The 26,602-nt window shown below is 38.6% G+C and overlaps 1 protein-coding gene across 7 annotated transcripts in view; it reads right to left on the minus strand.

Annotated features, from left to right (window-relative positions):
• Nucleotides 1-7,008: 7,008 nt before the first annotated feature.
• Nucleotides 7,009-26,602, minus strand: part of NSD (Nuclear receptor binding SET domain protein) — a 136,619-nt gene continuing 117,025 nt past the window's right edge. For all 7 annotated transcript variants that reach the window (XM_081734597.1, XM_081734595.1, XM_081734593.1 and 4 more), the window contains 5 exons: nt 23,903-24,059; nt 22,891-23,098; nt 19,757-19,937; nt 11,522-11,688; nt 7,009-9,053 (listed from right to left, as the gene is read on the minus strand). In XM_081734597.1, coding sequence (XP_081590723.1) covers nt 8,694-9,053; nt 11,522-11,688; nt 19,757-19,937; nt 22,891-23,098; nt 23,903-24,059 — 1,073 coding nt within the window. In that variant the 3' untranslated portion in view covers nt 7,009-8,693. The remainder of the gene's footprint in view (nt 9,054-11,521; nt 11,689-19,756; nt 19,938-22,890; nt 23,099-23,902; nt 24,060-26,602) is intronic.

Consider the following 26,602-nt stretch of genomic DNA (forward strand, 5'->3'; position numbering starts at 1 on the left):
TCAAAAGTACTTTCGAAGGAGACGCCTCACTCTTCCGGCACTTTTGGATTTCGCCAACATAGTTCTTCAGCACCAGCTAGAGGGAGAATCATGGAACAACCAATTTGATGAGAATGTTCTTAAGTCGCTATCCCCAGATCTACTAATATCCTGATTGCTACTGTTGGTCCTTATTTGAATCCTGCATTTTATTTAAATTATAATTCTCATTTGGAGAACCTCTTAGTAATCAGTTTGATTCTTACTCTAACTCTGTACATGGTAAAGACACCTTGTACTTCTACAAAGCTTGAAAAACCTACCAGAAATTCTTAAAAAGTTGAAATATGATTTTAGTCTGAATCATACATTTTATGCAGTCGTAAACTCGAGAACACTAAACTCCCTAGGAGTTATTACTAAATATTCGTAGATTTCACTACCCAATATATTTTTTCAGAAACTATTCGTTGAGAAATTCGTGCTTTTTAGAAGAAATGTTGCTGTCAACTGTTAGTGTTGTTTAATTATATGTTTAATTAAAATAAATATAACGAAACAAAATATTTTGAGTAATAAATTTTACGAATGTTAGTAAATGTTTAAGGATGAGTCTGAAAAAGCTATATTCGAGATAAATAATATAGGAATCGAATTCATTAATAATATAGGAGGCAAGGAAACAGAGTGGCCAAAAGACTTCCTGAAAATCATGATACCGATGGCTAAGAAATCGAACCCAAAGAGATGTGAAGATTTTTAGAACAATTAATCTCATATCGCATGCTGCGAAAATTTTGCTTCGAATACTGAACAGAAGGTTGCATGGAAGAACTAATAAAAAAGTTGAACGGTTCGGGTTGAGGAAAGTTAAGAACACAAAAGATGCAATTATTATGGGTTATTAAGGGTGATTGGTGAAAGGTTTATACAAAAAGGGAAAGAGGTGTATGTGTTATTTACGGGAGTTCTAAAGAAAGTTGGGTTTGAATGGAAGAATCGAAGAGTCATAAGAAACACATATACGAACCAACAAGTGAGGAAATTGAACAGAGAGGAAAGTACGAAGAGTGCAATTGGAAGAATTCGACAGAGATGCTCTCTCGCGAATATAATTTAATATCCATCTAGAAGAGAGAGTGAAAAAAGCCTATATAATAAAGACAGCATTTCAGTAGAAGGCAGAATGATTAGGTTTGCAGATGATACGGCTCTTGTTGCAGAATCTGAAGAGAAAGTCAATAAGATGTCAGAAAACTTGGGATGAAAATTTTAGAAAGCAACGGTGATTGGAACGAAGGGGTCGGTGTCAAATATAGAAGGGGAGAAAATAGAACAAGTGACTAGTTTTCGGTACCTAGGTAGTACTATTAGTAGTGATATGAAGTGTGAATGTGAAATAAAAGCAACGATAGGAATGGCGAAAGTCTTTTTTAGAAGGAAATCTATTTTGTGTGGCGTTGAATAAATAGTTGAAAAAAAAAAACCTCATAAAATGCTTCGTGTGAAGTACTGTTTTGTATGGGTCAGAAACATGGACATTACGCAAAAATTATGAAAAAAGACTGGAAGCTTTCGAAATGTGGGTTTGAAGAAAATGGGGGGAATTAGTTGGGTCGAGCGGAAAACGAATGAGAGGGTCCTAGAAATGGTGGAGGAGAAAAGAACAATTTTAGACATTATTAAGAGGACGAGAAACGAAATAGGATATTGGCTAAGAAGGAACTTTATCATGAGGAACGTGCTGGAGGGTATGTGGCAAGAAAGAAAAGTAGGGGGAACTGAACTACAGTTGATGGAGAGTATCAAAATTGAAAAATCGTACATAAAGACGAAGACCGAGGAGCATGGAAGTTCCTCAGTTGCGGCAAGTGACCCGGCAGTAACGGCAGAAAACCTATGATGATAATAAGATAGTAATAACTTCCAGGAAGTTTACTGCAGCCTCATAATATGCAAACATGACAATTGCAAAATATTGGCAGAAGTTATACACTAGAAGTGCATTTTGTTTACAGCAAACATTAGAGAGAGAGATTTTGTGGGTGCGCCAACAACGATGTCTTTTTGCACCCATGCGCTGACATAACTTAATCAAATACAAAAGCAAGAATAATAAAACTAATAATAAGTTAATTAAAATACAAGAAGAAACGTCTACACACGAGTTAAAATTAAATAGCATCCAAAAACCTGGAGCTCTTGCAAAAATAGCAGCAGTCCATGAAGAAAACGTGTGTCGTCACCTAAGAGCAAGTGCAAGTCGTTCGGAAGCTTGTAACGTTGTCGATGTCGAGCCAGGGCGGGGCAGTCAACAAGAAGATGAATAGATAAAAAGGTCTCCACAATAAACACATTCTGGAGCTGTTACTCCATATAAAAGATATGCACGCGTCAAATGACTGTGTCCAATACGCAGTCGAGTTATAAGTATTCCTTCTCGACGAAACTGTTGGTAACTAGAGGTCCAGACTCCTAAGTGTGGTTTAATGGCATACAATTTGTTGTCATGTGCAAGATCCCAATCCGACTGTTATTGTCGAAGACGACGAGATGTGAACACCGGGTAAAGATCAGTGCAAGGGAGGGGCAATGGATCTTCGCGTGGAGAGCATGTGCGAAGATATATAAAACAAGTAATGCGGCTGTTGCAGTTGTCCAATTTACGACTGTTTAATGTTCCTCGGTTATGCCCTTTAGGCTAAAGGAGATGATGATAAATAAGTGAATGATAGTAAATATGTTTGTTTTTGGTAGCACAATATTGCGAGCGGGGAGTATATTCAATGAGGAAAAGCTGAAAGGCTATTACCGCAAAAATATGTAGCAGAATATTCTACATGCAACAGGTAACGCTTTCGGGAGATGCTACTTTTTTCATCAGCCTGTGGTAGACTTCAAAAAGGATATTAAAAACATGAAGGATGGTTAAAAGGTTAGGATATGTAAAAAAAATAAGAGTTTCTATTTCTTTGTGTTTTAATGTTTGACAAAAGATTTGGTTTTTACATATCCTAACCTTTTAACCATCCTTCTTTTTTTTTTTTTTTTTAATCCTTTTTGAAGTCTACCACAGGCTGATGAAGGAAGTAGCATCTTCCGAAAGCGGTACCTGTTGCATGTAGAATATTCTGCTACATATTTTTGCGGTAATAGTCTCCGCTTTTTCTCATGTTTTTTTGGTGCTCGCACTAGGAATCGACCCTAGAATCCCGTGCACGCGTTAGCCACTAGACCATCAGTGGCAGTGCGAGTTCACAAAAATGTCACAGAAACGGAAAGCATACTCAGCAGATGAAAATGACATGGAGACGGAAGAAGGCTTTCGCTATGTTTGTGAAGTCTCAACTCACATGATTTCGTGGATGGAGAGGCGAAATGAATCGAACAGCATTCATCTCCTTCACCTTGCTACAATTAAACCTTATTTCTTAAAAAATAGTGTATTAGTATGTCAAACAAAACAGATTTTTTAAATATAATACAGTGTGTCTCGAAAGCCCCCTGACATAAGCTGTTATTATCGGAGTTACAACAAAATGTAAGAGGGGAAACCATCTACAAATATGTTGTTTTCAATCTAAAGTGAAGGATTTTTTTAAAAAAAATTGGACGAGCCGTTTGGGCGCCTAATGTTAAATGAAAATGCAACGTTGCCATTTACCTGCACCCACAACGTAGGTGAATGAAGTTACTGTCTTTTACGCTAATGTGCCGATGGCCAGCCCCATTTCAAACATGCCCCCATTCACCATCCCCTTATAAAATTTATCTACCTCCCGGTAAATTGCAACGTTACATTTTCATTTAACATTGGGCGCATAAAGAGTGTACAGCGCAAACGGTTCGTCCGATTAAAAAAAAAAAAAAAAAAAATCCTTTACTTTAGATCGAAAACATATTTGGATATTGTTTCCCCTCTTACAAGGTAACTCTTATTATCAGAGTTAAACAAAATGTGTCAGGGAGGCTTTTAAGACACCCCGTATAATGTATATTGAGAAGAACTACATGATTGTAATTATTAGCAAAACTGGTAATTTTTTAGGTATTGCCCAATATTCTAATTTCTTAGTGCACAAATGTTTACTCTCCTCCACCTCCGCGGGGTCAATTTTTATTACTTCTATGGTCACATTTTGATATACCGCTGTTGACTTGAAACTCGAATGGATTTTTTTTTTTTCTGAAGTATGGTCCGTACCTGAATTTAAAAGAGGGAGTAAAGCTCACTGCATTACATTGTTTACATAACTAACAATAATATAATGCGTAATTACCAAAGAACACGTCTAAAAAATCTTTACAGCTCAATATTTCAGCAACTACTCTGTTGGATCTTGGGGAGCAAAAGACTTAAAGAGGCCCCATCATGGCAAAATTAAAATACCGTTAATTTTACAGTAATATCTTCAAATAGATAAAAGATAATCGAAAAGTGGAACAAGACAATGTTATTTCACGTGAGATACCGCTGTCACGACTCACTTATCTGCTTTCGATTTCCAGCTATAGAAAATTTGCATTTATTTTCAAGTTTCTAAATGACTGCAAACGGAAAGCTACTAGGTGACTCGTGATAATGGTATCTCATGCAAAATAATATTGTCCAGGGCACTCTTGTTACACCTTTCGATTATCTTTTATCTATTTGAAGATATCACTTAATTACTGTAAAATTAGCGGTATTTTAATTTCGCAGATTACGCCTCTTAAGATAAATTTGAACGGCAAGCCATAAAATATCAAATTACACACACACACACACACACACACAAAAAAAAAAAAGCGCAGTATCTTTTCTAAGTAACTTTTCTTCTCTCAAAATACCAATTGAGTAATTGGTGGGTGTATTTTCTTTTTATAAAGAATTATTCTACTTTGTCATTTCAGTACATTTAGAGTCCTATTACATTAGACCCTGGTTGCGCAACTGATGGAGCAACCAGTGGACGGAGCACAGGGTGGTCCAAAACGTCCCGTATTTTATATCATTTCTTATTATCAAACAGGTAGACCTAGTCTCTTTATTATTTGTTCTTAACGTCGTTTCACTTATAACTTAAGCCCAGAACAGTCGAAGCAAATAAATCCATATACTAGAATGTTTTGCTTGATCAATGGGGGTGTATACCTACTTTTGGGCTACCCTTTATATAGAGCCTATTACACGAGGGCAACTGGTGGCGCCACAAAGTAATAGGACGGTTGGTTGCCAAGCTCAGCAACTGCCCAGGCAACCATTGGTGGCGCCACCAGTAGCAGGTTTAAGAGTTCTTTGATCATCGGCGCTCGCTGTGACTCATCAGACGCAATATATTGTCACTCGCGGGAAAATGGCAATTCATAATGAAGATGGTGGCGGAAATGCAATGAAGAAAACCAGAGAAGACAAAATGCAGGAATTAGGTAAACTAATAGCCCTTTGAAGTTCTAGTATATATTTTTAGGTACTGAAGTAATGTCTTCATTATTCGATTAATAAAGAACCAATAAAGCTTTTTACTTCGTTTTTCGTTTGCTTTTTCGATTCTAGAGGCATTGTAGAACACGTTACGTATGGTTTCACGCCCTTCTCCGTCGAGACATAAGGTGATGACAACAACAACAACAACAACAACAACAACAACAACAACAACAAAAAAAAAAAGTTAGGCCTATTTTGATTATTTTTGGCGGGCTTATTTTTGCACCTAACAGATTGAAATTTTGTACAAACATTCAGTCCACTGAGTAGTATTTATCAGATTGTTTCAGATCTCTTAAGTTAACTCTCGGGAAGGGGGTCCAGAGGGACAAAAAGGTAAAAAGGAAATTATTTAACCAAAAAATCCCTTTTTCGCAATTTTTACACCTGAGATACATTGTGGAGACATGCGAATGGTACCGTTTCAAAGACAGTCCTATTCTGAAGGGAATGATGGGAGAGCCATGATTCTAGGGTAAATAGGATGTTACAGAAAATTTTTACCTGAGATCCTGATTTTTTTGTTAGGCCTATTTTAATTATTTTATGAAGGGCTTGCTTTGCATCTAGTAGATTAAAATTTTGCAGAAACATTCAGTCCACCGAGTAACATTTATTGGATTTTTTTTTTAGATCTCTGCATTAACGCAGGAGGGTTAAGAAAAGCAAAAAGGTAAAGAAAAGAAATATTTTAACCAAAAATTCCCGCCTCAGGTACATGATGGAGACATGTGAATGATATCGTTTAAAAGGCTGTTTTATTCTAAAGAGAATGAGGTACAAAACATGACCTTAGGACAAATAGAGATGTCTCAGCAAATTTTTTACCTGAGATCAGAGTCTTTTGCAGTAATCTGGGGCATTGTGAGGATCACTGGTAAATATTTTTCCCGCTCTTATTATTTAAGATAGAAGCTTGAAATTTTGTACACACCTTGGTATTTTTAAGTTGATTTTCAGATGTCTGCGTTAACACAGGCGAGTCCGGAGGGGCTCAAAAGGTGATTGTTTCAGAAAAAATCCCAATTTTTATCAAAATTTCCCACCTCAGGAATATGATACGGAAATGTGAATGGTACTGTTTTAAAAGTTTCTCTATTATGAAAACAACGAGATACGAACTATGATCCTACGATAAATAGGGAAGATGCTGTAGCCGCTTGACTGAAAGTCTACTTTACTTTTAAAATAAGTCGGAATTTTAAAGGGATAGAAAATAAAGTGAAAACTGAGGATTTTATTTGTAATTAAACAACTTAGCGTCATACGCACAAAGATCATCGAATAGTGTGTAATATAGACCTTTATCTTCTTTTGACATCAATATTGGGTGTACGTACATTTTCTTCTTTTTTCGCCTCTTTTTTTTTAATATCAAGAGGGCAAGGAGAAGCATGCTTTCAGTCACTGGACATTTTTCTCATGAAAATATTCATCTTGTTTTAGTTGCGCTACTGATGGACGATACGTGAGAATGTGGTGTCGCCACCAATTGCGTAAACAGTGGCCTAATGTAATAGGGCCCTTAGAGGTATTTGTGGAATTACACTTTATAGTCACTGTAACCTAGAAATAGTTTTATTTTTAATCCATATTTTTCTGGAACTAATAACAGCTTTCAACATAATATTTACATTACAAGTCTGAAATGTTACAGTTTAGCACATACTCGAGATATATTGATAATGTGTGCAAGTTACACGTTTAAAGACAAAGTGGACAATACAGATTTTGGATATCGTTCATAAGTACACTATTTTGTAAACTTAAAAGAAGAGACATACAGTAAAGGCCTTCTCGGGGTTCAGATTAACACAACAGTTTGCCCATTTATCTAAATTCATTGTTTTAAATGAAATTCTTGAGTAACAATAATAAAAATTTGATATCACCTTTGGATATCTGTCAAATATTATGCCAAAACAAAGTTAGTTCGGAAAGCGAATAACGTAACTTTTACACTGCTTTCTAGAAAAATTTCTAAGAAAGTTTACAAGTTTTGTAAGCTACGAAAACCCATAGGTTTACTGCTGTATTCGTTGATTTATTCTGTAACCATAAATATAATGTTTCAAAAGTTCTAGTATGTGAAACAAAAATAAGTCTACGATTTAAATGATAAATTATTAATGTTATGTATCTATAAAAAGTTATCATGTAGTCTCGCGAACTTGAATGGATTTGTACCTTTAAAAAATGAAGAACAGTGAACCGGTCAGTTAATGTACATTCAAAGAACCAAGAGCTGGAGTCTGAACGCCCCAGTTAATCAACTACTTCCTTCTTCGTGAAAACTGGTTGAAAAAAAATGTATCTGCAGGTACTTTGCAGCAATAACGCTTTAAAAATGCAATTAAATGCATACACTCACTATTCTCTGCAATATAATTTAATACATTTTAAAATGCATTGGCGCATCTTCCATAAGGAGAAAAACTACTTCTGACCATAAAAAACGACATAATTCAAATAATAACTCGCAACCTGTAGAAAACTTTGCTTTTTATACAATACCATTCAATGTATTTAATGCAAGTCTCTCTTGCTGTATCGGTACTTTTTCCGCCCAGTACTTAAATTATTATTATTTTTTTTTTTCAGGTGTCCTAAAAATACATTATGAGATAAACATTATTGTATTTACACACTTCAAAACTACAGACACCATTCACGATTTGTGTGTCTGAATAAACTACAGTGATTTTTACACATATCATGAACCAACAGCTTCCAAAATCCATTTGTTGTCATTCTAACGTTCCTACATAAAAAAGTTTCATTACAAAATATCATTGCGTTCTCCTGATTGACTTGCGAACTGCAACTGGATAATTCCACTGAAATTCATCTAAAAATTGCCATGTTCTTTTTTTTCCCTTGAAAACCCGGCAGGATTAGTTCTAATGTTAAGTTTCTCTCATGCAAATAACATAATTCTGTCCTTCCATTCTCACGCAATCACAATTATACACATATATCTACTCTTTCACACACACCCACACCCACACACACTTTGGTTTATGAAACAGAAGAAACTACGATTGTTTTCTTAAATATTTTTCACTAAATAATTAATTACAAATAAGTGAAGCTTTTAATTGTTACATAATTTTGAGTACTTATGACATTGAGAATTTAAGCTACTTCCTTATGGAATGATGGTCTAACAAAGTTCAAAACACCTTCTGATATTAAGCGACCTAAAGAACTGAATTTTCTCCTGTTCCGGATCTTCGTCCTGAATATGTCAGCTCTCGCTAGCGATTTGTGGAGTTACAGGTATTTTCCTTGGACGCCCTCTCTTTGCCGCAGGCCTCACGATCGGTGTGTCATTCTGGGATTCATCACCAGAAACTACTTTTAGGTTCGCTTCAGCATCAGGTGTCGCTGTCTCTTTCGATATCAAGGAGTTATCTTCATCTGCTACGGATGTTCTTCTTGAAGATTTTGTACTAGAATGTTGTTGTTCCGCGTCTTCGGTTTTAGTCGGCGTCTCCTGTTCATCCTTGATAGGACCTATCAGCGCCAATACTGACGCTTCGGCGTTCTTCTCCAACTCCTCTTTCAAGGTAATTATATCTGCAGGGTCAATGTTCAGTTCACTCAGCTGCAATAAAGAAAACAATTAGGATATAAAAGTCATGTCTTCGTTATACGCACTGAAAATGGCAAAACGTTACAACTTATTGTGACAGAAATTTAATGTTGCCACCAACTGAGAATGCTGCAAGAGTATCGCCAGAACGATTTATTAACTTCTACAAGCTTTATACCAATTTTTCTATGTACTTTATTATTATACTCATTAAACAATTCTTGTAATATATCTATCCATTTATAATTTCCTTGAGTACTAAATTTTTTTTTTTCACATGTTTTGTTTAAGAGTTCTGTTAAAACGTTCTATGATATGTTATTTCACGAAAACACAGGTTCAAAAGTGAAAAATTCATAAAATGTAATCTCTCTATGACTTACGGTTCCCGTGATATGGCTCCTTAAATCTCCCGAAATCGGAAATTTCTTGCCCAATATCTCGGAAACGGTAAGAATGACGCGGAAAATTCCATCACTTTCTCAGATAGTTTTTGATGCTCTATCGAATGGGGGCTCAAGGGCTCAAAATTGAAAAATTCGCAAATAACAGACACAGAAAATTTAGTAACGAACTTTTTACGTTGGTTTAAAATACTTTTAAGAGACGCTCTTACAATGTTCTATAACTCGATGAACGAACTCGTATACTCATTTGCATTTATTTAATACTACGTTGTAAACTTAACATATTCCGTAGTAAGAAATAGTTCACCAAGCATTCTAGCGTTCGACTGTATCTTATTGTATAATGCATTGCAGTGTTAAGTAAGAACGCAAAATAAAGTGCGCTAAGATGGTTTACTGCATTACAAAAGTCATTAATTACAGACAGATTGCAACAGGTTCTCTTCCTTCAAGACTAGGATAATGAAAATTGTTAGGCGTCTTTATTTCAAGCGTTGATTCCATTAATATACCAGTGGATACGTATTAATTTAGTTTTTCATTTATCAGAATATGTTCAGGTATATTTGTACACAGATGGTCATCAAAATAATTGACACATTGAAACATCATGGGCATAATTTGGGGTAGGCAAAGCTGCGTCTGCTGAATATATATAGGGTGGACCATTGATCTTGAAACACTCTTAAACTAATCGTTAAAACTGGCGAAATTCTGTAACGTCCAAATATCAGTACGGAACACTTGACATACTGTGCAATAACACCTGATTAACAGTGTTACCAATTCAACAAAGTTTTGAGCCACACCCTACAATATTGTGGGTGAAATACTTTCACTGCTCTCAATGCCTTGCATCATTAGAATACAGAGAAACGCAACTCGATGGACTACGCTACACGTTTCGAGCCCTCTCATGACATGCACCTTCATGCAACGCACTGAAAATGGATCCCTTTCGTGGTACTCGACTTCGAATTTCAAAAGCGGGATTTTCGTCTCAATGTCATTTACGGAACTGGTTGGTAAGAACTACAGCAATTCCTGTGGGATTTTAAAACGATTTTTCTTGATCAAGTGTGAAAATCATCGTTGGTTCTCTGGATTCGGGTCTTTTCGTGATCACAACCCGTTTTCAGTTTACGCGCGTGTTACACTTTAAAAATCTCCTAATAATAGCTATAAGGATACACCTCTGGATAGTCTACATATTGCCCGGACATTATTAAAAAATGTTGAAAGACATTTACTCGACATTTAATGTAACATCTAGGAATTAATTAAACAATACTGCTCTTGTTAGACCACCTACTATGAATAAATGTGAATCCATATGGAAGGAAGCCAATGATCTCAATCTCTCACAGAGTTGCAATTCATCTAAATATCTTAATTGCTATGGGGATGGCAATGATCAATGTAGCGGCTGGAAAGTGTGCACAGATGTCTACAACTATTTCTACTATAAATATACAATAAACCCTCAAAATTCAATTTGCAACGCCTAGTGCAACGTAAGTGTCCTTTCTTTTTCAATTACAATGTGAAAGACTTACAAATCCAAGAAAGAATAAAAATTGATACCTCAGAGCGTCCGCAAAATAATCAAAACAGATGCTGATAGAGAATAGTCTCCGTACGGAATGGTAACGATAGCCTTTATGCAGTATTACTGTGACATCTTGAATATGCAATACAAAAGAGTACAATTGCACAAAAATTCCTTTCCTAGTCGACTGCTAATTGGATGGATCTATTTCAGTAGTTTTATGTCAAAATCGTGGTTTTCTGCAACGGCATTTTACGAAATTACAGGACTTAAAAATAAAGCAGAGAAAAGTGCCTATGATACCTTCGGGAAGAAAACTATAAGAATGACGAAAGAAAGAAGAAAATTGTCTTAAAAAGTGACTATGACTTTTCTTTTTACGTTTGAAGATTTCGACGAAGGATGGAGGAGATTATGAATCTATTACGAGTTGCATGCAGATGACACACAGAGCTATTTAAAAGATTATTTAGAATGCAAATGAACACAAACCGAATGGAATTTGTTATAATACAATAGCTTACCTCTTCTTCATCCATGTGCTCGTGACAGAGCAGGCGGTTGCCAGATATCATCATTATATTTGCCACTGTCGAATGAGCTTTACAGAATGAGTTCGGGCAGAAAGTGCATTTCAGAAGCGCTCGTTTCCCACAGTCATCGCAATGATGCCACGGGCATAGCCATTTCCCTGAAACATCACCATATTTTATTATATAGCATCATTATCAAATTTTGTAACATTGTAATATTTTCTTTTTACCCTCTATTATAAACATTGTAAGTAACACAAGTCACTTAATGACGTAATAGGATGTATATTTATAATTAAAAATTGAAATTACGCTCACTAAAGCACTCACCAGGTGACGACAAATTGACTACGTTTCAATATTTGTACCAGTCTTCAGTTCAAAGTGGTGAGGTGAAAATATGCCAAGTTGGCTACTTCCAAGAACTTAGCTAAACGGCATCGGCTAAGAATACGATTTTCAAAGCACTGAAGATTGATTGATTGATTGAAAGAGTTTATATGGGCGCGTCGACAGCGAGGTCTTTTGCACCCGTCACTGACAGTAAAATGAAGTACCCAACAACAAAAGAGCATTGTATCACAGACAAAATTAAGTAAAAACAAAGTCTGGAGTAAGTAAAAGGTGTTCGGTCATTTATGAATTAAAATGTCATAGCATTCAAGAAATGTGCAAACTCGATACACAAACACAAGGACGGGTTAGTATACAACAGGATGTTAATCTTCTCTGCCGGGGCAGCTCGGCAATAGGTGCACACACGTGGGGCAGCCCATAATTAGTAATGTATATGACAGTGCAGTAAAGAAGATAAAAGCAAGGAAATGCTATGACAAGCATAAAAACACCATGAAAAAACACAAACGGTAGATAAAAGCAGAAATAAATTAATTAAAAGACATGTGAGAAATGCACTCACAAATCACGCAAGACGTGCAAAAGCTGCAAGTACGTGAAAACTCGCTGGATCATCTGGACATCGTCTCCAAGCAAGGTAGACAGATCAGCTGGTAAGCCAAGGCGGGCTCGCTCAGGAGCAAGAGGAACACATTCCACAAGAAGGTGGCGGATGGTCAGGAATGCACCACACTGGGTGCAGGAAGGCGGGTTCTGACGACGTAACAGGTAGCCATGGGTCAGATGGCTGTGCCCGATACGTAATCGTGCCAATCGTCGTTCTTCCAGTCGTGAAGGACGAGAACTCGTGGCCCAAACACCAAGTCGCGGCTTGACAGCATGCAATTTATTCTGAAGTTGCCCATCCCAGTTTGTCTGCCAGCGCTGAAGGAGAAGACGGTTGATTACAGGGCGAATATCAGAGCTGGGAAGCGGTGACGGATACTCAGGTCCTGTAAGGGCAGCTTCTCTGGCAACACGGTCAGCATGCTCGTTCCCTGGAATACCAACATGGCCAGGCACCCAACAAAATTGGACATCGCAACCTGCAAGTCGTAAGGAATGGCAAGAGAGTAGAATTTGCTGAACTATAGGGTGCACAGTTGACACATCCATGAGACTATGTAAAGCGCTGCTGGAGTCAGAGCACAGGAGAACATGTCGGAGATGGCGTCGACGAATATAATACAGAGTCTCCAGGATAGCAACCAATTCAGCAGTGAACACAGTGGAAGTAGGATGGAGCTTCAAGCCAGCGCTATGATCATCCGTGACGAAGGCACAACCAACAGAATCTTCATACTTCGAACCATCCGTGTAGAAGACAGCGTAGGTACGGTACGCATCCAGAAAAGAGAAGAACTCCTGACAAAATTGTTGATTGCTGGTAACAGACTTCTTAAATTGCGTTAGATGAAAGCTGACAACTGGTGGAAGAACTGTCCATGGAGGAATGGGCAGGAGGCCCAATGGATAGATGGCAGGGACATCAAGTCCAAGAGAAGCACCAAGGTCTATAGCACGAATGCCAAAAGGCCGGCTAGCAGTAGGTCGTGCTTGATATCTGTCATAGCGAGCACCAGCCTCAAGTGCAAAGGCCGTAGGATGGTCAGGGACGGCACGGATATGAATGCAATAGCGCAGGAGCAGGCAGTCCCGACGGTGGGAAAGAGATGGTTCATGAGCCTCGACATAGAGACTAGGAATAGGGCTAGTTCGGAAAGCTCCAAGCGCCAAACGAAGGCCAAGATGATGAACAGAATCCAGATGTCGTAGGATGGAAGGTCGAGCAGAACCATATGCAACACAGCCATAATCCAATTGGGAGCGGATGAGGCTACGATATAGTCGCAACATCACCACACGGTCAGCACCCCACGAAAGATGGGACACCAGACGTAGTAAGTTCATGGAGCGGAGACAGCGGTACTTCAGGTCTCGAACGTGAACAGCCCAGGTAAGTCGTCGGTCAAACTCCAAGCCCAGAAAACGAATATGATCCACATAGGACAATCGAGAACAGCCAAGGAACAGCTCAGGATCATAGGAACAGTGACGAAGGCGACAAAAATGTACGCAGTGTGTTTTGGTGAGAGAAAAGCTGAAACCAGTAGTGGTAGACCATCGGTGAAGGCGGTTGAGCGCTAACTGCAACTGGCGAGTAACTGTACGGAGATCACGTGAGCGACAGTAGATAGTAAAGTCATCCACATAAAGCAGCCCATGAACAGAAGGGGAGAGCTGCGACATCACACTGTTCACTGCAACAGCAAACAAAGTGACACTCAACACACTACCCTGTGGAACGCCATTCTCTTGTGGAAACTGCGCAGAGAGAGTAGCTCCAAGCTTGACTCTAAAAGAACGTTGTTGGAGAAAATTCTGGATGAAGAGAACCAAGTGGCCACGTAAGCCCCAGAGATGGAGTTGCCTCAAAATGCCATATCGCCAAGCGGTGTCATAGGCCTTTTCAAGGTCAAAGAAGATGGCTATCAGATGTTCTTGATGACGAAATGCATCCTGAATAGCACTTTCAAGATGCGCCAAATGATCAGTAGTGGAACGGAAGCGCCGAAAGCCACACTGAAGATTGGAAATGAGGCCATGGTGTTCAAGAAACCAGACTAAGCGGGTATTGATCATCTTCTCCAAAAGTTTACACAGACAGCTAGTCAAGGCGATCGGGCGGTAGCTTCCACTGGACGTGGCAGGTTTAGCAGGCTTCAAAATAGGAATAATGTATGCTTCACGCCAGGCATCGGGGAAGGAGTCTTCAAGCCAAATGCGATTGTACAGGTCAAGAAGATGTTGCTTGCCATCGTCAGGCAGGTGCCGGAGCATAGCATAACAGATGCCATCAGGACCAGGTGCCGTGTCCTTCGTAGAGTCCAAAACAGCAGCAAGTTCAGCAGTAGTAAAAGGCAGATTATAAGCTTCAGCGGTTGCAGAGCGGAACTGAAGTGGCGTACGTTCGGTGCGTTGTTTATAAGTGAGGAATCCAGCTGAGTAGTGAGTAGAACTGGATACATCCGCAAAATGACGACCTAATGCAGCAGCAATTCTGTCCTGATCATTGACCATTACACCATCGATAATAAGGGATGGAACCGCAACGGAGGAAACATGTCCCTGTAGACGACGAATTTGCGACCAGACCGCTGTCATGGAGCTGCCAGCACTAAGAGAAGAAACATAAGTGCGCCAGCTATGACGCTTAGCCTGCTTAATCAGATAGCGGGCTCGAGCACGAAGAAGTCGAAATTGAGCCAAATTATCAGCTGTAGGAGCACGATGAAAAGTACGTAGTGCTCGACGTCGGGCCAGAATAGCGTCACGAATCTCCTCTGACCACCAAGGAACGGTGCGTTTACACCGGAAACCAGCATAGATAGGAATAGAGTCGTGTGCAGCTGCCAGGATACTCTGTTGAAAGGCCTCACAATGACCATCAACAGGAAAACGTGGGTCTAAAGTGAAATGAAAAGTGGCGGAAAAATGTTCCCAGTCTGCTCGACGGAGATTGTAGGCAGTGAACGGAGCAGAATGAATGAGCGGAAGACCATGCACAAGAATAGGAAAGTGGTCACTGCCACAGAGATCATCATGCACGCACCAAGTTGAGGACTGCAAATGGAGAGGTCCAAATGAGAGTAGGTACCAGTAGCAGTAGTAAAATGTGTGGGACTGCCATCATTGAGGAGCAATGAGTTAGTGTTGTCAAGGAAAGTGGAAATCTCTTGACCTCGTGGCTCAGTACGAGGAGAGCCCCACAGTGCATGGTACGAGTTAAAGTCACCCACAAACAGAAATGGGGATGGAAGCTGTCGAGCAATCTGTTCAAGATCGACAGCAGTAAAGGCGTCATGACGCGTAAGGTAGATACAACAAAAAGTAACAGGTTGTCTTAAGAAGACACGAACAGCTATAAGCTGGAAAGCACTATTCACATGGATGAGAGCAGAATGGTAAGCATCAGAGACCCCAATTGCTACACCACCTGCTGCACGACCTGCAGTAAGCTGATCATGACGATATACAGTGTAACCAGAGAGAAATGAGTTGCTAGTAGAGGTAAAATGCGTTTCCTGAAGACAGAATATGGTAGGATGAAACAATGTCAATAACTGCTTAAATTCCTCGTAGTGAGTGGAATAGCCATTTAAATTCCATTGAAGAAGGGACATGTTCAACAAGCATCGAGAACAAGAAGCGAGGTACTGCGCTTGCCTTTTTCACGGCCTTCCACAAGGGTAAAATCATCGAACTCCTCCTCCACCATATCATCCATAAGAGACTCGTCATCACTAGGTGGACTACGTGACGTATGCTTCTGTTTCTTCGCCCCAGGTGGGCTAGAAGACTGGGTGCGTGAAGATTTCTTCGATGCCTTGGTAGAAGAAGCAGTGGAAGAGGGAGAGACAGCTTTCGAAGCTTCAGCCTGGAGCTGTTTTTTTCGTTCCTTCTTAGTGAGGGGTTTGGTAGGAGGCTGGCTGTTTGACTGCTTCAAAAACTGAGTTATGGTGTGAGTAGGAGCAGACGAGATAGAGCCAGCTGCCGGAGCGGCAGGAGGCTGAGAAGCAGGAACGGGCTTAACAATTCGTGGAGGCGAACGATCGGTTCAAGGGAAGCTTAGGCTGCGAAGCAGATGATGATCGGTGCTTCGTGCGAGATAGTCCTGGGTTCACAGAAGTAGTGGTACGGGACGCCTTGGAAGAAACTGGCGCACTGGGAACCTCAACGTCAGTTTGGGTAGCAGAATTGACGGTCTGGGTACCTTGGGATCTGCTGGTCTTTAGAAGCGAAGAGAAACTGGTGCCGAAGTTGACTTTTGGCTGTAGTCTTCGTTTAGCCTCAGCGGCGGAAATCTTCTTGATTACCATCAATTCACGGATCTTCTTCTCAGCCATAAAAGTAGGACAGTCACGTGACCAAGCTGGGTGGTCACCTTTACAATTAGTGCACTTCGATGGGGCCACACATGGGGCCGGACCATGAGCTGCAGAACTACAATTGCCACAGATGGCAGAGGCATGGCAAGAAGGGGCTGAGTGGCCAAAATGTTGGCAGTTAAAGCACCGTAAGGGTAATGGTATGTACGGTCGGACCTTCAAACGGTGGTAGGCAACGTTCAAATGCGTTGGAAGGTCAGGTATAGCGAAAGTTATGATGTAAGAATCTGTGGGCTGTACTGTACCATTTCTCTTTGTACTAATACGATGGACGTCTATCACATGGCTATCCTTAAGTTCAGCACATATTTCCTCCTCTGGTAACTCTCTCAAATCAAAGCAAGTGATGACTCCTTTGCTAGTGTTTAGTTGTCGATGAGGCTCAACCAGAATAGGAACAGGTCCTAACTGCGTACTAGCGAGGAGTAATTTTGACTGTTTTTCTGTGGTCGTCTGAACAAGGAGCGTCCCATTCCGTAATTTGCGAATATGGCCAGGAGGAAACGTTCCTGTGGCAATGTGATGAATTTGACGATGTACTAGGAACGGTGACAATTTGCTTAATGCTCCAGCGGTTTCTGTTGATCTATCCTTAATAATTAAATATCTTGGTGCAAGACCAAGCTTTTCCTCTCTTTCTCTGTCCTGGGTGGGTAGTTGATGCGTATCCATAACTAAATGAAGCCCAAAATCCTCTCAGCTTCCCCGTCATGGTTCAAAGCGGCCAACGAGGCTGGCAGGTCCTACCTGCATGACCCTTGTCAGCAAGCTAAGCTGTGACACCAAGTCAAAATGACAAGGAGGCAGAGCCACTTGCACCGCCGACTGATGGGTACTTTTGAGAGGACCCACGTCCCACCGTGTAAGGGGAGGAACCAATGGTTCATTGGAGATTCCCGCACCGCAGACTCCCAGCATTCCCTTTCAGGGCATCACTCCTTCCGGTCCTGCTGGGTGCGCATGCGCTGCACTCCTCCGTCCCACGGCCCCGGGTCCAGCGTCATCCAAGAAAATCCAATCAAAACCAGTCCATTGCAAGGTTGTCTTCTAAAAGAGCAGTCCACATCCGAGGCTTTTATTTGTAACTACGCTTGATCGCAGGTTTTAAATGCCGGGTGATCGACCCGGCACAACCCCCAACCTGGAGGACCAGTGGCTGATTGCAGTTCCGAAGAACTGGGCGATGGGGGCGCCACATCCCGACGCCAAAGCACTGAAGAGAAATAAACAAACATAGTCTGAAAAATATTGGGGATACTATGCTTTGAATAACACCACATTGCGGAGGGTTGTTGACAGGTTCATTGGAAAAACAATGTAAGACGAAGGATTGGACAGTTTTTACGGCGGTGATTCAAAGAACATTAAAATTGTCTCTACAATCAAGGAACTGATTAAAAGGCATTCTCCAAGGAGCCAAGGAGGGTACTTTTTAAAAATACAAGCATGAAGATGACACGAGAGCACTGAAACGTAGAATCAATTTGCAGTCATTACTTCGGTGTTTCAGTCGATTATACAATCTTGATCAAAAAGTTCCCGGAATTCACTCACAAAATTAAAAATACAAGTTTATTCCTGAAAACTGATGTTCCTTTCGAAGTAATCCCCATCGACTACAACGCATTTATGCTAGCGTTTGATTCGGTTCTCCATAGCTGAAATAGTAATGTTTTAACATGTTAAGATTAAAAATTATTTTACTTAAGTTTGTCAGCTAATAACAAAATTGGATTACTTGTATTTAGAGGTTCATTATTAATTACATACTTTGCACGGTTTTGTATTTCAACTTTGATCTGGATAGAATAAGGCCAAATTTCTATATTTTAATTATGTCGAATAATACAAAATTAGAGTAATGTAATTAATACATAGCATCTAGATTACTATTAACTGGTAATAAAATTTTGTCTTGTACGATTGGTGTGTTACAAATTTTGTCTTGATACCACATGATTGGTTAACATAGCTATGGCTTCTACCAACATTCCGAATACAATGAAAAGTAAACTGTAAACAGGTAATGCGTCATTCTCCTTTAACACAATAAGACCAAAGCAAATGTGTATTATGATTATACCCTTATTAGGAACTTTTACAATAAATTATAAATGTAAACTTAAAATACAGTTGCATACAAAATGAAATAAAAAGCAACAAGAACGTATGCTAGGAAACTGCCAATGCAAAACATAATCACACGAGAAAATGATTTTACCCGCCAAAAAAGTAACTTTAAGTTAAGAAATTGACTCGCTATGAGCCCTGCAAGGTCTTTGCACCATTGAATCTATTTTTAACGCAAAATTTAATACACACTCGTTGTTGTAAAATTAACTCCATTGCAAAATCGAAACATGCACCCAAATGGATGTACTCAACACTGCGTCAGTTTCACAAATGGCAAACTAAGATGTTCAAATTGGGAGGGAATATTGCTAACAAGTGTGGCAATCCACAAAAGTCAAGTCAGGTGACGGAGCGCTACATGGTAGTGATTCTGGGAACTTTTTGGTCAAGGTTTAATAATTAACACAAAAGTTGTTATGCTTTCCACTAAGGGAACCATGGCCATCTTTAGTCAAAATATGACGACAGGGAGGCCTGGTGAACAGACTTACAAATTACGATTATGACTAAGGGATGAAAAACAGTACCACTGAATTTGCTATCAAAACTTGATCTAAGGCACTTAACTCTACGCTTAGAAAACACTCCAGAACAACGATCGAACGTCAATATTATTAAATAGTGGTTTACTAAGTTCTCACGGTAGATGACGCTTTTCTCATGAGGGCTACGCTACTGAAATTAAGCGTTCTTAGCTTCGTCAACAGCGATACACCCTGCATATATCGTTCACAGAGAAAAATGTTACCTGGTGGTCTCTTATTCAATCTCAGGCAGTGCAAATGATATCCTTTGGGACAGGTTTTATTATCACATAGAACCAACTCCCCTCCTTCTCCACACCGGAAGCAAACGTCATCTGTCAATTTCAGAGGCTTCTTCTTCTTCCGTTTCTTCTTCAATTGTTGTTTCTTCTCATCTTCTGATTGCTACAAATAACAATCAATACACATGAGAGCAAATGAACACTCACAATTATAAATGCTATGAGACTGTAGTTAATATTATATTGGAATTATGAATTTGTGATCCCATTTGATTTCCAGAATTAAAGTTACAATGAAACCTGTTAACTTGGCTTCATTTTTGTAGAACCTGTATTCTGTAAATTTTCATATTCTTTTCCTCACTTTCCCACAATTTCCATGACTGAGTAAGTACTGGTTTAGAAAAATATTAACTGACTGGTTAGACTTCGAAAATTATTAACTCTTTTCACCGGCCTCCACCATTCCCATAATTTTCCAACGCACTCCTTTGTAATTTTTAAATACAATATAAGCTTACTTTCTTACTGTACGTACGAGGGTCACTAGAAAAAATTTGAGACATGCAACTGTAAGTACACTTATCTTTATTTCAATTAGTATACCTTTTCGAAATATTCTTCCCGACATTCTACACAACGTCGCATCCTCAGAAACCAGTGGTCACCAAATTATGAAGCTTCTGAGTTACCATATTTTAAAACCTACGTGAACTACCATCCAAAAGAACTACTGACTTAAAATGTTTATTGCCTATAAATTGACATTTCTAGTAAATATGAAATCATACTATTCAAGTTAGCAAATATCTAATATACACACGAAAAATATAACATGCACAACCCCACATACATACAATCAACTGTAAGTTGAGGCTGACAAGGGCAGTTGCGCGGGGGAAAACAAGCAGTTGTTGTCAGCGCCCACTGTCGTTAACGTAAGCTCAGTGGAGGAATCAAAGTTAACCAATCGGAGCGTTAACGTGATCTGCCAAAAATGTTCTCGCGATCTACTATTAGCTTGCAATCAACGGTTTGACGATCATGGTCCTAAACCAATCCTGGAAGCACTGGTGTCACTTGGTTTCTAGCACTGTATTTAACTGTTCTTTGTAGGCATTTACATCATATTCAGGGGTGAAAATCGATACCCAAACAGATGATTACGCTTTGTCTCTGGGTCAAACTGGTAAATTAAGGTTTCATCACCCGTCAGGATGTCTGAAACCCGAAAATTTCTCAAGCATGTCTTGACACTATTCCACTCTTGTCTGCTTTGATTCTTAGTCACGTTGTGTGGCACCCACCGAGACGAAACCTCTCACATGCAAATATTTATGCAAGATGATTGAAACACTCGTCGCACTAATCCCAAGAGCACATTCATATCACTGTCACTTACGGATTGTCCCAAAACATCTGCTTCACGGCTTTAATGTTTTCCTCTGTCAGTGCTGTTGATAGTCTTCCACTGCGAACCTCATTTTATGAGGTCCGGCCCCATTTGGATTCTGAAAACCAACGAAACATTGTTGCACGCGATGGTGCACTCTTCCCAAGAGGCTCATGTTAACCTTTCCAGCGACTCCATTTCATTTAAACCACATTTAAAGTCATACAGAATCATGGCTCGCAAATCACTTCTTTCCAACTCCATGGCTGCGGTGCAAATGGTGGCAAACCCCGTTATATGGTGTGATCGTCGCGAGACTGGGCGAGTTCACTTACAAAGAAGTGGTAATTCTCATGTAAGCAAAAATTTTATTCTTGTAGTTTTGTGTTTGATTCTATCTCAAAACCCCTAGCAACCCTCGTACGTACTATGAGTCAAACTTACTTTATTTGTAATAAAATAATAATAATTATACACTAACGATATATATTATAATTTAGATTCTATCTACAACCAACACATCTAACTAATTTTCTTATAGCATTTGAATGTCTGATTTTCTTCTATGGCATTTGGATGCTATAGCTTTGGACACATTTCGGCGCCGCTGCTCGAGCTTTTGTTACTCTATCACAAATACTTCCCATTGCTAAGGAGAACTAAAACCAACAGCGTTAGTAAATTTAATGTGTCAAGCACTGTCAATAGCACATTTCTTAACTAATAAATAGAAAATAAGTGCTTATCATTACGCTTAATTATTTTTTAGACCAAAGACAGGTTCAATACTCTACTAATATTTTGAATCCAAATAGTTTTTGATGCATTACTCAAATTGGTGGCATACAAAAGAAACTACACGCAAATTTGAAAAAAATACGTGCAAAATGAGAGCTGTTTTGTGGTATTTAAATCTGCAGATCGCAAAATGTACTCTCAAAAACTTGTAGTCGCTTATGTCTTTTAGAATTATCTTTAAAAAGCTCTTTGGAGGAGAACACTATTAAAGATGATGTAAGGGAACACATGACTATTACTTTGTATGTGTTTGCATTGCAAATGATGTCGCTGGGAGAACTTTGTTACACTTTTTCGACTGAGTGTCCCTACCGGGAATCGAAACCAGATTGCTTGCATTAAGGGCGAGAGCGTTAGAGACTACGGTACGCGGGACCACATCACTGGAATAACGAAGACTCCACTTTAAATCATAATTCACCGCAGTGTAGGGTTACAATATTCTGAAATGCCAAAATAGTGCCCCCACTTCCACCTGGCTATATAATCAACACAATAATAAGAAATAAAATGACGGTGTGCCTACATTTTAACCATTTAAATATTTAAATAGGATATGTTTATACGACACTAGCAAAGCAAAGCTTGGTAGAATAAATCAGAAGCGAAGACACGGGAGGAAAAAGAGAAGCGTACGTGACGCACTAGGAGAACGATTTTCATGCCCCTATATTCCTCATTCGCCCTGTTACCGTATTGGAAATACAATACATTTGAGCTTAGAAAATATGGACAAATCAGGGAAATTTGGAAAATATAAGGTAACGAATATTTTTATCCTCAAAATGGGGAGGTATGATAACACTCATAGGTGGAAAATCAAGGAAAAAAGAAATATTTCTTGATTATTTCACTCTTTTAATCCAAGCCTCAATATTGAAATACTGCCTTTTTTAAAATGAACACATAAGCTTAAGTGTGTTACCTTCGCTTTGGCACCTATAAATCCACTGCAATTAGGTGCTCCACATAGACAGTGCTTTTTATCTGTTCCAATGCACTCTAGGTTATAATTAAAAGTAAGTTCGGTGCCGGCTGGGATGTCTTCCACTGCAAATAATCCTACACGTGTATCTCCATTCACCGTCCACTTTTGAGTTTCACAATTTGGTTGGCAACAATGGTTCATAAATCTGAAATCACAGAACGAACGAATGTCAAGGCTAGCATAGAATACAATCTGGGGAAGGAACTGATTCATTTTACGTTACATGACATTTTCCATCACATAGAACTGTTTAGTGCTCATTCTAATTTTCGCTCATCGAAAGTTTTACCATTATTTACTTCAGTAACGGATCAAGATTTTCTTTCTCGATCAGAAATAGCTAACACAACAGCCTCAGTTCTATTTTAAGTACTAACTTAGTATTTAGTTGTCAGACAGAAAAAAGTATATATATATATATATATATATATATATATATATATAAACTGTGCAGAGAAAATTAAACCCTTAGTTTTATACACAGCTCATTACTAGAATATTTCTAATACTCTGGCCAACAGAATTATTTCCACGGCAATCCAACTCAATCTATTTGTTCCATGTAACAACTCATTGCAAGTTTCCTTATTTGATTTGCAGCTAATAGTAATACTAGTAACACATGGTACGAAAATGTGAAATACCAGTCATTTGCATCTATAATGGATATGACGTACAGAAAATTGATTGATTCCTCTCTTCCTGATGTATCATCTAATTCAACCGAGCCCATGAATTAACGTAAAAAATCCTTAACAGACACCTCCCACGGATGATGACAAGCAGTAGTTGAAACGTATATGAAATTAATAACATGGGTTAATTTTATCGTTAAGACCTCATTTTATTTCACTGCAAGCAGAAAAGGTACCTCTGTTCATTTGACAAAATATTACCTTCTCTGAAGAAAATATGTTTGCCCTGTAGAATGTTTGCATTCATTAATTACCTTGCTAAGTTCCCTTTGGGTCCTGCGTCTAAGATGCGATCTTTTTCTATGGTGAGGAAGTAATAATTTTCGTCTTTCATTTCATGCTTTTTCTTCATTCGCTTACGATATTCTGCTTCGTTTATCATCTCTCCTACATACTCAATCACAAAATCCCCTGGAACGAAATGGAAATAATTGGTTGTCATACACCAATAGTGTTTTAAAATAAAACAATCATTAACTTGACAGCTTTCCAACAACAGGACACAGGATACCAATCGATATCCATTACCAAGACAAACAGCAAGGTTATTAAAAAAAATTTAAAAAAAATTAGTGTCTTTACTAACCAGTAACTGTAACAACAATAATCTTCCTATATTAGGGAAAGAAATACGGATAAGACTTATTTTTATCTATAATTGGCTTTTCTGCGCTTGAGTTTACTATGACAGACAACGGTTATTTACATAAACTCCAAAATATTATTTTAACTAAAAATGTGATTTATTGTCTGATATCTGGTATAATATGAATGTTCTATATGACTGACGGCGATTCGATCTACACAAAAAGCGAAACATACTTTTTGAAAAACATTTTACATCAAAATTCCATGTCCTTCTGTTATAGATTTAACCCTGATGATCAACAAACAACTTAGTTAAATAATCCTCCAGTGGTGGTTTTGAATCTACCACAACCGATACTTAAGAAATATTTTAAATTTATTTGGCAACACTGCACTACAGAAGTGGAAGAAATGAATAGGAACTGAGTTTCCATGAAATTCAGAGAGGCCCCGCAGTTAATAACATAGAACAAAGAATCCTACATATTCTGTTAACAATGTTATATCCACACGTATTAATATATGTTGATTCTCAATTCAACGAAATTCTGGCATTAAAGTTATTCTAGATATGTTTCCGAATGTGAAGTAATAATATAAATAATCATAAATAACTTCCGTGCATTACAGTGGACACACGGCTTTACAACAGCTTATCACTGAAAACAACGATGCTGATTCCGAAATCCGTCTTTCAATAGCTTGCTTTCTTTCTTAGACAAACGGAAGAACAGATAGGTTACGACGCTGAAAACTGTAAGGTAAATTAAAGGTGCTATTTCAAGTTTAAAATCCAGTTGTATATAGGTCATTAACTTTTTCAGTTTCATGTCGTTTCAAATAGAAGACGAACGGACGCACAGACAAGTCATGGAATAGGAAAAACGGGCCACTTAAATTGAAGATACTGATTTCGAATTTGAAATCCATACGCTTACTTTCGTTTTCGTGGTATAGTAAGCGACAGATTTTTCGGTATTCCAAATTCTGTAAGAATGCTGTACAATGTTTCTCTCCTGACCGAGTCGCAAGCCTTCTAAAATCAATAAATAGTTGATGTATTGGGGTACTGTATTTCCAAAGTATTTGTCGAATGGTAAATACAGGGTGAGCACAGAAATAGTACCTGATTTTAAAGTGCCATATTATTAACATTTAATTGAATATTTACATGAAATTTTGTACATAGCTCAGTAAACTCAAAGTATTTTCTAGGGCTGTTCCTAATTCCGGAATTCCGGAATTCCGAAACGTTCCGGAATTTCGAAACATTCCGGAATTTCGGAACATTCCGGAATTTCGAAACATTCCGGAACTTATTATTGAAAAAATAATTTTTGCTGTTACCCCGAACTGAGAGGTGTGCGCAAAGCTTAGCTTTGAAACTGGATATTGATTCCGCTGTGCTGAAGGAAGGAGTTTTGGTCCACGGCAACTGGTTTGTTTCATTCTCTAGATCCGTTCACTGTGAACGATTGCGCATAAGATTTGGAACTTTGTCTGGTTATCCATAAAGTCTCAATCATAAGTGATTCGGTGTAAATTCCGTGATTTTGTTTGTTGCAGAAATCGGAAAACAGAAATTCGAGCTAGTTCTTCCCTTTAGTTTGGTTTATCTACCAAGAAACACCTTTTTTATAAACCACTTTGTGTATTCTTTTTTAAATGAATACCGACTGTACCTTTTCCATTTATACGAGGCAACCCTAACAAGAAATTGAACTGCATATCTTTTGATTGTATGGCCATTGTTAAGTATAAGTACCTGAAGGAGGGGCAGAGAATCATTTAAAAGAAAATACGATTTTCATTAATTAAAGGGATACGATAGTCTGAAATATTTGAAAAAAATTTTGACCAGTATTTCCGGTGGCCCCACACCCCTGCTTACTAGGAGGGAAGTAGAAATTATTTGTCAATAATCTAAAGAGGAACATGATTCCCAACCCACCGACGTCCGTGCTTTGTTGCTAGATTTTTTTCTTGATAGTTGGTTGATGGCTTGGCATTTTAATTTGTGATAATCTGCAATAGTGCACAGAATATTATTTTGCTAAGTCAGGTGTTTCCGTTTTGTGAATAAATAGATCATTTCGTTGACTAAAGCTTGATGTGCATATGTAACATGACGTGAACACTAGAGTATAGTTTTCGTGGCATTTCAGTATGCCATAGCATAGCATACGCTATGAAGCAGTGTCCTTTTGAAAATAAGACACTTTTGTATTAAACAATCTGAAATAATACCCTACAAGGGATAAAAGCGAATTTACATGACTTACCCAAAGCACCGAATTTATCGCGCCGAAATCAAAGCTTGGCTTGTGAGCTTGTTACTTGCAAATATAGATACTAAAAATATATTT

The sequence above is a fragment of the Thermobia domestica genome, chromosome 12 (genome assembly GCF_964235325.1).
Source record: "Thermobia domestica chromosome 12, izTheDome1.hap1.1, whole genome shotgun sequence".
Taxonomy (NCBI): domain Eukaryota; kingdom Metazoa; phylum Arthropoda; class Insecta; order Zygentoma; family Lepismatidae; genus Thermobia; species Thermobia domestica.